The 14,773-nt window shown below is 52.1% G+C and overlaps 8 protein-coding genes across 8 annotated transcripts; 4 read left to right on the top strand and 4 right to left on the bottom strand.

Moving 5' to 3' along the window:
- Positions 1-260: 260 nt before the first annotated feature.
- SDH1_1 (succinate dehydrogenase flavoprotein subunit) lies at positions 261-2,000 on the bottom strand (the record flags this gene model as incomplete). Its single annotated transcript, XM_049384584.1, has 4 exons — positions 261-818; positions 872-1,354; positions 1,408-1,946; positions 1,994-2,000. The coding sequence occupies 4 exons, from the start codon at positions 1,998-2,000 to the stop codon at positions 261-263; spliced, it is 1,587 nt and encodes a 528-aa protein (XP_049247940.1).
- A 1,165-nt stretch (positions 2,001-3,165) lies between these two features.
- On the top strand, positions 3,166-3,752 carry J4E84_001954 (uncharacterized protein; the record flags this gene model as incomplete). Its single annotated transcript, XM_049384583.1, has 2 exons — positions 3,166-3,595; positions 3,688-3,752. The coding sequence occupies 2 exons, from the start codon at positions 3,166-3,168 to the stop codon at positions 3,750-3,752; spliced, it is 495 nt and encodes a 164-aa protein (XP_049247939.1).
- Positions 3,753-5,385: 1,633 nt separating this feature from the next.
- On the bottom strand, positions 5,386-5,793 carry J4E84_001953 (uncharacterized protein; the record flags this gene model as incomplete). The annotated part of the gene is made up of 1 exon (XM_049384582.1): positions 5,386-5,793. The coding sequence occupies one exon, from the start codon at positions 5,791-5,793 to the stop codon at positions 5,386-5,388; it is 408 nt and encodes a 135-aa protein (XP_049247938.1).
- A 1,258-nt stretch (positions 5,794-7,051) lies between these two features.
- Positions 7,052-7,486, top strand: J4E84_001952 (uncharacterized protein; the record flags this gene model as incomplete). The annotated part of the gene is made up of 3 exons (XM_049384581.1): positions 7,052-7,096; positions 7,149-7,177; positions 7,228-7,486. 3 exons carry the CDS (start codon positions 7,052-7,054, stop codon positions 7,484-7,486), a joined length of 333 nt encoding a protein of 110 aa, XP_049247937.1.
- A 307-nt stretch (positions 7,487-7,793) lies between these two features.
- Positions 7,794-8,540, top strand: J4E84_001951 (uncharacterized protein; the record flags this gene model as incomplete). Its single annotated transcript, XM_049384580.1, has 3 exons — positions 7,794-7,796; positions 7,828-8,181; positions 8,238-8,540. 3 exons carry the CDS (start codon positions 7,794-7,796, stop codon positions 8,538-8,540), a joined length of 660 nt encoding a protein of 219 aa, XP_049247936.1.
- A 380-nt stretch (positions 8,541-8,920) lies between these two features.
- On the top strand, positions 8,921-9,353 carry J4E84_001950 (uncharacterized protein; the record flags this gene model as incomplete). Its single annotated transcript, XM_049384579.1, has 2 exons — positions 8,921-9,110; positions 9,172-9,353. 2 exons carry the CDS (start codon positions 8,921-8,923, stop codon positions 9,351-9,353), a joined length of 372 nt encoding a protein of 123 aa, XP_049247935.1.
- A 233-nt stretch (positions 9,354-9,586) lies between these two features.
- J4E84_001949 (uncharacterized protein) lies at positions 9,587-11,355 on the bottom strand (the record flags this gene model as incomplete). Its single annotated transcript, XM_049384578.1, has 2 exons — positions 9,587-10,839; positions 10,887-11,355. 2 exons carry the CDS (start codon positions 11,353-11,355, stop codon positions 9,587-9,589), a joined length of 1,722 nt encoding a protein of 573 aa, XP_049247934.1.
- Positions 11,356-12,253: 898 nt separating this feature from the next.
- J4E84_001948 (uncharacterized protein) lies at positions 12,254-14,371 on the bottom strand (the record flags this gene model as incomplete). Its single annotated transcript, XM_049384577.1, has 1 exon — positions 12,254-14,371. The coding sequence occupies one exon, from the start codon at positions 14,369-14,371 to the stop codon at positions 12,254-12,256; it is 2,118 nt and encodes a 705-aa protein (XP_049247933.1).
- Between the last annotated feature and the right edge of the window lie 402 nt (positions 14,372-14,773).

The following is a 14,773-nucleotide window of genomic DNA, read 5'->3' as shown; positions in this document are numbered from 1 at the left end:
GCAAATAGCTGGAATGATATGTGTTCCCTACTCATCATTGCGTGGATCGATACCTCGTCGTATTGCACAACGCGTGAAACAAGGGAGACGATAGACACGAATCGAACCCATCTTGACGTTTTAATAGTGGCTTGGATCGATGAACGTGCTAGTAAGGCTAATCAATAGATTCATGTCAACGTTAAGTTGTACGTGGTCGCCACACAGGCGGCCAAATACGAAGCGGAGGCCTCAAATCGAGCGAGAAGTCTTCCTTGGTCTCAATACGAGCGCTTCATAGGTGGCACACTCGCCGCTTCCTTCTCATCCAACGTCGCCATCTGTACCGCCCTTGTACCAAACGTGACTTCCTGACCAACATTGCCCTGCCACGTCAGACTATGCTTCATCCAGTCTTCGTCATCCCTCTCTTTGAAGTCGTCTCTCGCATGCGCGCCTCTGCTTTCTGTCCTTGTCAACGCCGCCTTACTCGTCTGCGAGGCGTTCGTAAGAAGGTTGCGCAGCTCGAGTGTCTCAATAAGATCGGAGTTCCATATCATGGACCGATCGGTGACGCGCAGGTCTGTGGTGTATTTCTTCTCGATATCGCCGAGTTTTGTGTTGCCTTTGGATAATGAATCGTGGGTGCGAAACACGGCAGTCGTGGACTGCATAGTGGCTTGCATGTCGTTTCGCAAAGCGGCGGTTGGTGTGCTTCCGTTGGCATCTACGAATGTGTTTATCTCGCTGATAGAGTCGAGGCCGATGTTGTCGGGAGCTGGAGTATGTGGTGCTGATGGGGAGTGATTTGCAGAGATGTGCAGTGCTGTCGCGCGGCCCTGAACATGGTCAGCATGTACAGCAAGATTACTAGAGGGATTCAAGTACTCACAAATACTACAATGTCGAGCAATGAATTTGCGCCCAGTCGGTTCGCGCCATGTACACTTACGCATGCAGCCTCACCTGCGGCGTAGAGGCCATCTACGACAGCTTCTTTCCCACTCTTCGCGTCTACATCCAGCACCTGTCCATGGTAATTCGTCGGTATGCCGCCCATACAGTAATGTACTGTCGGCAACACCGGTATTGGTTCTCTCGTGATATCGATACCCGCGAAGATTCCTGCTGTTTCCGCGATCCCAGGCAAGCGTTCCATGATAACGTCCTTTGGTAAATGTGAGAGCTGGAGATGTATATGGTCTTTGTTCGGTCCACAGCCGCGGCCTTCGAGGATCTCGAGATTCATAGAACGAGAGACAACGTCGCGCGATGCCAGGTCTTTCGCAGTAGGGGCATAGCGCTCCATGAACCGCTCGCCTTCGCTGTTGAGAAGATAGCCGCCTTCGCCGCGAGCGCCTTCGGTGATCAAGACCTAGTGTATTCGTCAGTCGAGAGGCTTTGTGGTAGTTGCTCCTGTGGACATACGCCTGCGCCATAGATGCCAGAAGGGTGGAACTGCACAAATTCCATGTCCTGGAGCGGCAGTCCTGCTCTTGAGACCATTGCGCTCCCATCGCCAGTACTTGTATGCGCGCTCGTTGCACTGAAGTATGCTCTTCCGTATCCGCCGGTAGCCAGCACCGTGTTCCGGGCAAAGATTCTGTGAGTTGTGCCATCTTCCATATTCAGCGCTGTTATGCCCACGCACTTGCCCTCGCTCATCATCAAGTCGAGCGCAAACCACTCAATGAAGAACTGCACTCCTTCCTTGAGACTCTGTCCGTAGAGTGTATGAAGCATTGCATGCCCGGTACGATCTGCTGCACATGCCGTTCTGTAGGCCTGCCCGCCTTCCCCGTATTTGAGCGATTGCCCGCCCAATGCTCGTTGGTAAATGGTGCCTTCGTTCGTCCGACTGAATGGCATGCCGTAGTTCTCGAGTTCGACGACTGCTGGGACGGCCTCGCGCGTCATGTAGTGTATCGCGTCTTGGTCACCGAGCCAATCTGACCCCTTGATGGTATCTACTCGCATGTTAGCCAAAGCTATCTTGGATAGCGCACTTGCTCACCATACATGTGCCAACGCCAATCGTCTTCAGTCATGTTCCCAAGCGCGGCGTTGATTCCACCCTGCGCGGCGACGGTGTGCGAACGGGTAGGGAAGAGCTTCGACACGCATGCGGTTTTGAGTCCGGCTTCGGTGAGTCCTACAGCAGCTCTGAGGCCAGCGCCACCGGCTCCCACAACGATCGCACTGGTCCAAGGTTAGCTACATGCAACCCCATAGATTGACTGTCGATTACTCATAGTGGTGGTCAATGACTGTGAGACCTTTGACATTTGGCCCATTGACGGAGGCGAACTTCCTATGGTGTCTTTGGTTAAGTAACTGCTGGTGAGCACTGTACTGGCGGCGCGAGATGGTTCGCGCAAAGGCACGCATCATGAAGAGCGACGGGCGAGAAAAGGATACATTGGGTCTTAGCTAGATCGAGAGAAGGGTTTGGAGGCATCAGAACAGTACACGCGGTAGTTAGTACCAATGGCGCTAGTATATAGGCGTTCGGCATGCCCCTCTATGCTTCCCTCGGCTGTATAACGACCCAGGGTGGGTGGAGGTTGATAACGCGGAGAAGGACCCCTATACTTCAAAGTGCCGAATGCTTCTCGACAGTGGTGCTTCAGGTGTCAGAGATAGGGAGGACATCATTCACGATGCTGTTGAGCTGTCGACACGCGTCGTCTGATGGAGGGACAAGTTTGCGGGGTAGACGGGAGTGAATGTTGGAGACGCGATGTGGCGAAGATCTGGGCAGGAACAACATGACTCGTACGTGCGCTACCCCGGAAATGACCGCGTCAACCAATCGGTCATAACGCATTACGCAAGGCGAAAGACCGATCAGCCTTCCGTCGGCTATACAACATTGTACTAGTTCAAGACATCACTTTATCTCAATTATCGGCATTTCGTACCAAGTGTTCACCCTTCGTGGCCGTTCCTGCTAACATGAAGTGCCCGGTACATGTTCTCATGTGACGTCATACAATATGGCGGATTCGGTGTGTCCAACCAATGTGTGTCGTGGAGTAAAGGGCGTAGAAAGGGCTGATGCGGATAACGCGGGTGTATACTCGATTTGAGGAAACATCTGAGACCTCAGCGTGCTCTTGGAAAACCTATACAGCTCATAAACACACCTTTCCATACGCACAACAGACTTCATCGAAACCTCTTAACATGACGACCGAATGGGCAAAGAAATGGCTTTCCGACCCCTCATCCACTCCAGCATCTAAACAACAGATCACCATCATCGACGAGCTCCTCTCTTCCAAGACATCGCCCGAAAGCTCTGCCTCCGCAACGGCCTCCCTCGTCGAAGCGCAAGACGACATCAGCTACGCACTAGCCGATCTCGTTGGTATCTACTATTCGGCTGCTGAATCTTGTACTAGTTTGAAGGAACTGGAACTACTCGTAGCATATCTCGTTGAACTCGCAAGACAACCAGATGCTGTGAACCGAGGACCAGAGGCCAGGAGCTGGGATGTGCCTGGCCTTGAGCCACCACCCAAAATCGAGGTCGGAGAGGTCATCGTGATTGAAGGGAAGAGGTTGTGGAGTCAGTTACCGTGGTTCAGTATGCATCTTACGGAGAAGTTTCAGGGTACGTTTGCCAAATCTCTATGCTGCCGTCTGCCACCCTATATATCTCATGGCTGACGTTTTCATGATAGGTCCCGAGCTATGGACTCACAGTATCCGTAACCCAGCAACCCCTGAAGTCGCAACCACGAAATGGAAAGACTTCAACACTCTCCTAGCACTTACCGCACATGATCCTGACGCCCAAACTACACCAGCTCTCGCAGACTACACCAGACTGTCTCGTGTGACTTTGGCCATGGCACTGGAACATTCGCCTAGTACGAGGCTGGGCGAGAATACAGCCATGCATGTACCGGCGGCTACACAGTGGCTTTTGATCGCGGGGAAAGAGATAGAGAAAATGTGCGAGGCGGGTACGGAGTCGATGAATGTGGGTGATCTTTGGGTGGAAAGAGGGGGGAGCGATGTTTGCGACGTACCAAGGTTGCAGTTCTGGAAGGAGAGATTAAGGGAGTTGGGATATGAATAAGCCGATGTTAGATAATGCTCCTTATACAAAGAAACATTTGAACAGGCCTGGAGCCTACATCGCCGTTAGATCACCTACTTGGCATGTTTTCATATTTGATGTAGGCTGCAGACCTGTTTAGCATTTTGCAAGGGTAACGTGTATGAGCATCAGCTTATTTCCCGCTTCACTGATAACTGGACTACATCCACGCCAATCTATCCTCATTCGACTGACCTAATGTCTCGGTATATACCAGATTGATCTCTCAGCTTTCCTAGCAGCCTCGCTGGAAATTTCAACCTCAACCGCTACAGTACTTTCATCCAGTCTGCCAATGTTCCCTGCATATTGTTCACCGGGACGCAAAGGTCTTAGCTTAGGTGTGGCTGATGCCGACGTCGATGCCGACGCCGATGCTGACGGCCTCTCATCCGACGATGAGGCAGAACACGCTTTTTCTAGTGTCGGTCGTCTAGGTTTTGATGATCGTTCTTGGGTAACAGGCAGTTGGATTGGGGCGCCATTATTGCATACAGGTATACATGGAGGGTGCACGATGGTTTTCGTGCGTTTCTTCGGTGAAGTGCTGGAAGTCGTGGTTGTCGAGAAGGAGCTTGCACTCGTTCGGTCACTAGAAGGGGATAGTGAACGAGTTGATGATGATGATGAACTTTGGTCGGCCGTGTATCCAGACGTTGCGGGCGAAGTGCCAAAGAGGCATAAGTAAGACATCTTGCGTGTCTATAAGTTGGACTCAGGGAGGGAGTGTGACCAGTCGATTGCTATTTGCTTTGCGTTCAGATGTCGTAAGGCTTGTCCAAAGTCTCACGGGGGCTAAGGTGCGTCGTTTAACCAGGTGGCTGCGCCTTCATTCATACAACCGATTTGGCGAAGGTCTTTCGGAATCGTTGCTAGCGAGCCGGTTGAGTCTGAGTGGGTTTGGCGGAACATTATGGCGCTTTGGAGTATGTGATGCAACCACTGTATCGTGAATGGACCTTATCGCTGAAGAGTAAGTGAATAGTGTCAGACAGCGTGAAGAAACGAAAAGCACAGGCGAGTTCTTTTGACACAGTCTCATTTGGTATAGTACTGTATCCACAGTGCTCGATCAAAATCTCCAGAAGCTGGCTGATACCAGTCATACTCATAGTAGTAGCAACGTTCACCTGGGAATAATAACGCCTTTCCAATGCCAAACGCCAGCGGCTATGCATCCCTCCAGTCAATGCAATCGCTATGTCGGAACCCATAAAATCATAATACAATCGTGTCGTGCCATTTTGCGCCATTCCCATGCTAAAACGCCTTAAGATCCCAACTTTTGCTTGCGTCGGTCATCGTTGCATGTACATGCCGGTGGTGACCATAACATTGCCATAGCGCTCGTTAGCGCGCCAGAGGTACTTTAGGAAAACGATAGCTTTCAGGTAGACTTTCATAATGCGCCTCCGTCGGACGCGATCGGCTTCCAAAATTTTGCGCAGTGCCTTGGAGACAGCAAAAGGTGAGGCGACCTTGCGGGATGGTGACTGGATGATGGCGGGCCACGACGTCGCTCGGGTCAGCGTCGGCGGACTCAGGTCGGAAACCTCGGGTAAGAAAGCCGCTGGGGTCTCGGGCGCGTCGTTCAGTGAAGCAGGACCGAATTGGGCGTCGAGAGGTTCATACTCGAAGACTTCTGGAATGCTTCCAAGCGTGGGAGAGAAGGCCGCTGAGCGGGGAGTGCCGGGTTGGTGTGACATTTGAGTGGTAGTATTTTCTTTTGGTGGTGACTGTCCTCTTCTTGGTGGTGAGGGACGGGCAGGTTGATGTTGCTGCTTGGGTGCGCGTGGTGAGAGTTGGATGGAGGGTTGGCTGGCTGGCCAGAGCGGAACGGAGAAACGCCTAAACATGGAGCCCGTTTGTTTTGCTGACTGATTGAGGAGAGCGTCGCATCGTTGCGGTGAAAACAGCAGCATGTCGGACAGTGAATGTGTTGCACGACGAGGCTGAGGTGAGGACGAGATTGGGAAAACGAAGGAAAGCAAAGCGCTGGCGGCACCGCGGATTAAGGCTGACTTTCACCCATTGTTAGTCGTGAGTATAAACAGTTAATCCCCGCTTTTGCAGGACGGGAAGGGCACTAGGCACTGGGGCCCAATGATGTTAGCATACGGGCGACGGTGATCGTGTGGACAAACGCGTTTGTTTTGCAGACAACACACTGGCAAGCCACTTCCCGTGGTCACACGAGCTGGGAGCACGCTGACCTTTGACGAGAAGACGCGTCGCTGCTGCCTCACACTCCTGGGTGCTCTGCGAGGAGGTGAATATTACCCCGCTCAGGCATTGTGCGATTGTAGATGAGGCATGACGTCGCTATGGAAAAAGTTTGGATCGAGAGATCGAGAACTCACATCAACCGGCGCAGAAGCCGCCAACGGTAACGCTAGCGTCTAGCCCAATCACGCGTGAGACGCCCCTTCCTGTCCCCAACTCCTTCACACCACCATTGACTGCCTCTACCACATGGCCAGGGTGATACGCCGTCTGTGTGCAGCCGCCTGATGCAGCGCATCGCAGATGCAAGCGTGCGTGTTCTTTGATGCGTCACCGGGTAGTCAGAGCCCTGCCATGTCGCTTTCAGCTGGCTGTCCTCCGCGGACTGCCCTTGCCGTGGCCTGCGTCTCACCGATGAGGGCATGCTCAGGCTTTGCACGTTTCACGGCGACGCCCAGCAAAGATAGGCACCAAGAAGTGAGCAGTAATCATCTTCAGCGCTGAGATAGATGCAGAAGGTCCTCGGCACCCTTGTACGGCGGTAACCTACCGCCTGCTTGGGATGCGGAGAAGCCAAAGCTATACAGCACCAAAGTTCCTCTCATCTCCCGCTGCAGGTCTGCCTGTCTGCCATCGCCTCTGCGACGTCGCCTACGACGGATTCTTTCGCTTTTGCTACTACTCTGCTTAGCCGCCTCTAGCATCGACTAGGCTGTCTGACTCCGAGTCACCATCAGCAAAATGACGTACACCAGGAAGCAGGTCGTGACTTGCATCAGCGTGCTAGTAGGGTCTCATACGGTGCGAGCTTTCACGTGCGCGTTCTAACAATATCTAGTATCTCGTCATCGCAACCGCGCTCGCAGGGTAAACTCACATCGTAACCGACGATGCTAGAAGCGCGCTAACACGTCTAGGTGGGCTGCCTCCCGCGCGAACGCTCGTTCAGTGCCCATCTCCGACACATTGACCGGCTTCACTACGGCTCTACCCATCGTCTCAGGCCTCCTGCTCGAGTGCGGCTATGACTTCACGCGTCGGCAAGAGCGTCGCAAGCATCTGGGCCGCGGCGAGATCCAGCGCCCGCCACTCGTAATCATCGCGAACACGCGTGGCTACACCTCATCCGACCATTGGATTTTTGTGGCCGACCATAGACTATACCTAACTAGGTAGAGCTAAGCCTAATCTAGTAGAGCCTAATAAGGCTTAGCCTATAATCTTTAGAATTGCTATATTTTAAATTTTAAGTTCTTTTAAACACGTTTCTAACGCGTTCTTTTTAAATTTTTAAGAAAATTCTAAAATTTTTAGTCTTCTTTAATTATTTAAAAACACGTAGTAAGTATAGAGATATAAGAAAAAAAGAAAACTAAAGTATTTAAAATAAAAAATTTAAATAATAAAGAAAGATTTTATTAAAATTTTGTTAAAAACGTGTTAATAACGTGTTATAAGCGCTAGCCTAAAGCAGATCTTGGCAATGGTCAGGCACCTTTTTTTGATGGTCGGATGAGCTGCGCTCTCCGAACACGCTCATCTTCATCTACTCGACGGTCGTCGTTACCCTCGTCGGCACTCATGTCGCGCCGCCTTCTGGGTTAGATTGCGGACTGCGCGAGCGCTGGCAGACGTTGTTCAAGCACAAGGATGCGAGTGCCATCCGCCAGATCCAGGATGCCTTTGAGTGCTGTGGCCTCGCCAACGCGCGCGACATGGCATGGCCTTTCCCAGACAAGACACACAAGGCCGACGCATGCCAGATCACGTATGCTGGCAGAGCTGATGGCTGCTTTAAATTCTGGAAGGCTGAGGAGCAAGTGGTTGCCGGCATGCTCATGTCCGTCGTGGGCATGGTTTTCATCTGGCAGGTACGTAGTGGAGGGTTACAGCGCTCCGAGACGCCAATACTAACTTGACTTCCTAGATCCTCATCATCGCTATTCCCACACAGAAGGAGTCCTGGCTGCATCGTATTGCGCCGGAACGTATCTCCCGCATGATTGCCGACGAGCGCAACGGCGACACCGAGCCTCGACGAGCCATCGATTACATACCCGGCTACAACAGCAACCGCTACTCTGACCGCATCGAGGAGGAGACTGAAGAAGACAGCCAGGACTCAGTCCGTGCTATTGAGGAGGGCAATCGCCGCCTCGATGGCGCGCTGCCAGGACATGTTGAGCGCGACCAGCAGCCTAGTGTCGAGAACGAATGGGCGAGGAACTAGCGAATTGGATGTATACAAGCTGCGGTAGTATGCAATCACGCACTAGACGTTCGAGAAGCGGCATGGCAGAAAATTGGGGTGCCAGTTATGCGCGAAGTCACAGCTCTGTGCATCTCGAGACTGGTCATCTCATCCTGACTGCGACTAGAAGCGGGAACACAAAGGGCCAGTTCGACTGGCCCAGCATCTCGTCTATGAGACAACACCGTCCACGACTGCAGTGTCGTCTCTAGCATGTCTTTTCCGAGTCAGACAGTATGGGCTGTTCCAAACAATGCAACGTAGTGTCTTATATCGTCAACTATGACTATTTAGCGTATACTTTCGACCGCTATCACTCACAATGCACTTCAATCTCATTCGTATATACTCAAATCAACATGTTCGCTCACAGTGGACTGCTCGAGGCGGACCGACAGAGCATTCTGACATACCTATATAATGTTCGACTCTCGAGTCCTGTATACCCGCAGACCATCACAAACACCGTTTCACACCCACGCCACAGCGATGTCCTCAACGAAGAACACCACCACTTATCTGTGCTCGAACAGGCCGCGCCTGAACAGTGTAAACACAGCCCACACCTTCGATGACATTCTCCCACCAGAGAGAATGACGACGTGGGAAGACTTGGACGCCAAAAAGAAGGACAAAATTTCCCACAAGGTCAAATCCAAGGTGGGGAGTACCGCAAAGTCCGCTTTGGCCAAGACCAAGGAGAAATTGGCGGAGGGCAAGGCGAAAAAAGAAGCCAAGAAGGCGGAGAAGGAGGAGGGGCAGAAGACGAGGATCGATTCCGTAGTGGATTGATTCATTTGGTGGAGGAGGAGGAGGGTCGTGCATGAGGATATATAATGCGGTGAAATGAAGTTTGTTTGACAATTTGAATTTTGAGCTTGGTGATCACTGTGTCTTTGATCGAGTAGGCGTCCTAGTGGCTCTTATCGTTGCACCCGCGTCGACTCTCTCAAGGCGGAACTATTCGCTCGCTTCAGTGCTGATCGTCGATAGCCTGTATGAATGAATTGAGTATTGAATCGTAGCTAGGATGTAGGGCGGTGTCCGTGGTCCTCTAAGAATCCTTGTCGTAAACGCTGTGCCTTTCTTTCGCTGCCATCTTCGATCCAGGGTGTGATTCGTATCTGGTCCTCGGTAGGTGATTCGTGATGTGCTTCTAACGCGTCACTTACAGCTTCGTCCACGCAAGCAGACGCGAGACTGGTACTTGGCTCATAGAAGACCTCTTCATCATTATCCTGGAACTTGGAGGCTTCCCAATCCGATGCGTCTGCTTTCTCCAGACTCTTTACATGTCCTTCCGTTGCTTCCTCAGTGTCTGTCGCTGTATCATCTTGGTCGAGTGGTGGAAGGTCTAGAGAGTCCTCCTGGTCGCTCTCGTGATCGTCGAGCTTTGACTCCTCTATAGGAATCGTCTCCTCATCCTTTTCAACTTCTTGATGCTTGGGTTGGACGACTGATTCGAGCAAGACATCGTCGGCCGGTGGTGTAGGTACAGGATGCATGGGCGGTGGGCTGATAACGTCTGCATCGTCATCGATCACTTTGATGGCCTCATTCTCCGGGCTTTGGCTGGTGGTATCTTCAGGTCCAGAAGATCCATCATCGGGTAGATCGGCATTGTACACACGTAGCCATGGCGCATGTACTTGCTCAGTAGTACCACCGTGGTCGTCCGACAACCGGTGCAAACTTCCGGTGACAGAGACCATAGGCACTTTGTGCTCGTTCACCGCAGCCTCCAGTAACGCAGCTTCCTGGCGCTCAAGCTCAGCTCTCTTTGCGGCAAACTCTCTCTTGATATCTGCTAATCTCCCGTCTAGTAACTGTTTGTTGCGTACAAGCTCTTCGATAGCATCATGAGCTCTCTGCTGTATATTCGAGAGAACCTTGCCGCATTTGTCGTCATGTAAAAGCCGCGCAAGAAGTATAGCATCGGTAAGGTGCTGTAAGAGTTCACTGGAAGACAGGCGAACTCGGTGAACGGCGTTATGTCGGAGCTGGATAATCGATTCCATGAGACCGGGCAAAGGTTTTGCGTCCTCTTTCAAGTCGTCCAATTTGAGTTCTTCACGGTAGATGAGCAATGTTCTGGCCCATTGATTGAGTTCGACTGCCTCTGCGCAGTCCCAACCTTCTCGATGTAAAAGCCCAACCAGCCTCTCCTGCGCAAAGTCGAAGCAAGCCTTTTCAAGAGTGTATTGTACTCTGACGAGGATGCGGTGCTGGTCCCAGAGTGGTAAGGCTACGGAATCGAACGACTGCGTGTGCGAAGATGCTTGAACTTTTATCAGCACGGCTTGAGAATACGTTGATGCCACATACCAGTCTCAATCTTCTCTCTCTCCTTCCTGGCTTTGAGCTCGTCACCGATACCCATGAGTTCCTCGGGACTATATACCCCTCCCACGGGCTGCATAGCTGCTGCACTACTTGCTGCAGTGCTGGACTCGGTAACTGCTGGCTGCACAGCCGCTGCGCTGTTCGTTCCAGTCTGGAACACGGGGGCAACTACTGGACTGGGCTCATTCGAAAGGCCCCCAAAGACATCAGGAAAGCGTGTTTTCGCTTTCTCGGTTGAAGCAAAGATCTGGTTTCCTGACAGAGCGAAGGCTACCGCGGTAATACCCTCCACTCCATATCTTTGAACCAGAGGCGCAACCTTGGCGTCATATCTATACTTCTCAATATTCTTGCGAATCTTTTTCGCAGTGCTAGGCGGTGTCGGACCAATGCTGAAGATGTCCTTGAGCGCCAGGTACACTTGCTTCTCGGTCAACGGAGGGGCGGCCATAGTTCTTTATTTTGACTTTCAGGTATAGAAGGAAGGGAAGCGGTGGTATTGTACATCGCGTTTTCGGCCTCCGTGGCTAGCTATATGCAAAGGCGCCTCAACCGCTGCGCCTCAATGTTGCCTTGAGGAGCTTGCGCATGAACATTCACTCAGCTGGAAATGCACCCCGCGCCTGGATGTCTTGCCCAGCGAATGATTGATCGGGGTTGACGCCATGCCTGCGGGCTAGACTGCGAGCCTCAGATGTGGCTTGCTTTCCGACGTGGCTTCCTGGCGTAAAAAGCCGAACACGGATTACACTGCCGTTCAGATTGAGGCTCAGTACATAGCAAAAGTCTGCCTAAATGGGGAGGCTCGTGGATAGCTATCGTCTTAAGCGTGCGGATAATGCTCTCGCAGGTGTGTCGCGTCATATGAGTCCATGGCGATCGCAATGTGGTGGTGTTGGAGGAGAGAAGCAGGTGCGGGTGCGGGCCGGCGGCAGGAGCCCTGCTGATCCTTGAAATTCGCCGTTCCAGCCCCCCAAATTTGGCGCCCTCGTCTGACGCGACAACAACACGGTCGGCGCGCCAAAGCATTGCCATGGCTTCACGTCAATCAAGGCAGAAACTGAACACCCTGAAGCCTACACTAAGGTCATGTTTTCTAATCTGCTTGTCTCATTATAATGTAGTCTGCAGACCTGTTCAGTTTGTACGTATCTGAGGTGAACTTAGATCACACCCAGAATAGCATGTCATTTGCGCAATTAGGTTTCGAAGGGTGCGCAACCTCAATCACACATCGAAATCTTGCATATTGAAAAGTTTCAATGGAATCGCGCTCCCAGGTCGCGATCATATCGTCTTATGAGCAAAGCTCAGCGCCTACATACCTATCTACATAACATCAACTACGCCTACTCCGCAACGAACGTGGAGCTATCCCAGCCATACACCTTCTTCAAGCGCCGGGAGTAGATAAAAAGACGTCGCCCCTCGATACTCGCCTGATGCGGCCGATGGAGTGTTAGATTTCTACGCACCGACACCTTCTCGGGTGGGACAAATGTGTAGATCGAGCCGACTTTGGGATCGATTGTAAAGCCAAAGTCTGTCATGGCAGCCACGAAGGCGTCCCATCGTACGGGGCTACGAGCTTCTGACGATCTTGAGAACAGCGACGAGAAGACGGCTGCAGTGGAGGGTTTGACGTAGAAGGTTTCCTTTGACGAAACGAGCTGGTCATTTGTGGTGGCTTGCGGCGTTATGTCGTAGAGGGGGGTTTGCGCCGGTCGTGTCTTCTCCTTCTGCTTACGATGCTCGATGTCCGACGCTGGGGTCTCGGGAGCTGACGGTGCTTTGTATTCAGCTTGGCTTTGACTAGCTTTCGACTTTTGTTGCTCGTACTGTTGCTGAATGCTCGAAATGCAGTCCGCAACCAGATCCTGGTAGAGAAAGCCGAGCTTGGTACCCGCCTTCTCAACGACATACTGATTTAGTGCTGCAAGAGCGCCTTCAGCCATGCCTGGCTCCAGCAAGTTGTCGATCGGAATGGCGTACTCGCCGAGGTCTATACCGTCTTTCAACGACCTCAGCTCCTTGTCCAGAGCTGTGTAACCCGGGACGAATGGTTGGCTTTTCTTGTGGTTCGGTGCGGGTAATTGCGCGACTGACGAGAGAGACTGAATGAAGGTGACAATGATGGCAAGGTCTCCGAGACAGTCGTACTCTCGCTCCGAAAGATTGTCTCGCTCTAGCGGATGAGCTCGATGGAGATCTTCCAGCTTCTGAAGCCACTGCGCAGCCCCAGACCAATTTGTATCCTCCTGGCAGAGTCGAAGCATGTAGTGTAACTGCGGGTTCTCTACGGTTAAAGACTCGGGGCTTCGCTTCAACAAGATGCGCGGAACGTCGTCCTTCTGTACGGTCGACATGCGCTTGAACCACTTGCTGCCTCCCATGCCGACGGCCACACTACGTTTGAATCCATTCTGAGCGCGCAGATACTCCAGGTGGCAAGTGTTCGACAGCTCCTTGAGGATAGTCGCTCGAAACTGTTTGTCTGATGACTCCTTCAGCAGATCCATGAGACGGCCAATGTAGTTCCATGTGGCAGCGATCTTGACCGCGTTCTGGACGGCATCGAATACAGCACCGCTGATGTATTTATCTGTATGTACAGGCATCATACGGCCCTTCTCGTCGGCGACAAGTTCCGGCCTATTGAAGAAGCAAAAGTTGACTTCATGGGCTAGAAGCGTAGGCTCAGTGGAGATCAGACTAATGAGATCTTCACGCGACGACACCTGATCGCGAGCCATGTCAACAAGGTCTGAGAGTTCGGCCTTTTTTGGAGCCGAGTGTACGGACAACTTTGCTAGAGCTGCAGTCGCCTCTTCGGCTGGCTTCTTCGGGCGCTTCGTCTGGGTTCGCGTGGTAGACGCGGTATCGAGAATGTCTTCAATGCTGATGTTGAGTAGCTGCATCAGGTTCACCTGTCGCATGAGAATTAGCTCGCCAGTAGCCTGGGGTACTATGACTTGAGCTTGTATGGCCGGCTTCATGTTTGCCAAAACCTCTTCCCGCTTTTCTGCGAGGATCTGGACCGATTCGCCGTAGCCATCCTCCGTCAAGAAAAGCGTGTAACAGTTCTTGAATTGGACGGCGTCTTGGAGTCGTAGGTTCTTCCTCTGCATCATATCAACTATATGCGCGTGATCGCCTGGACGTCCATTGAACCCTGTCGCGTATTGGTCTTTGAGTGGCAGGGTTGCCCGGTGCTTTAGCATATCGAGGAAGAAGTTTGATGAAGGGGCAGTGATGTCGCGTATATTCCATTCGGGAATGAACTTGTAGACATTCTCTAAGCTCGTATCTTCAGCATGCTTCAGGACAGCGCCATCACGAGAGCCAGCCTGCATGATCTTCTTGCGTTGTTCTTGGCCAAGCGAACGCCACCTCTCTTCGATGCGGGGGCCATGCTGTCGGTACTTGTTGGCAAGATCGCGATGGAGTTCCCTGAGTGTTTCGTTCATCTTGTTGGCGTTGACGGAAGTTGGTGGTGGGAGATGTGATTTGCCGGAGGATTTATCGAGTGATGATCTAGGTACCGCACTAAATACCTCGCTTTCAGCCGCAGAACACTAAGCCTGATTTAGTATGAGCTGTTGCCTCCAGCTGTGACAAACGATCACGACTACACCAAATAATGAACCGTGACTGAGGAACGATTCCTTGCGAACCTGAGTTGAGCTTCCATGGACGAATCACATATCACATAATTTGAAGCGATGATGTCACACGTTATCCTGCGAGTTACCGTGCTCCATAGGCAGGAGCCCAACTTCCTCAGCATGTCTGTACATCATGCATGTTTGTAGCCCTTGCCGCATCCTTCATTATTGGAGATACATGCAGTTCTGTTCGGCGCTTGGCGG

Source organism: Alternaria hordeiaustralica, assembly GCF_023758085.1.
Source record: "Alternaria hordeiaustralica strain BMP 2776 chromosome Unknown scaffold_2, whole genome shotgun sequence".
Classification (NCBI taxonomy): Eukaryota; Fungi; Ascomycota; class Dothideomycetes; order Pleosporales; family Pleosporaceae; genus Alternaria; species Alternaria hordeiaustralica.
This window is presented reverse-complemented; position numbering and strand designations above follow the sequence as displayed.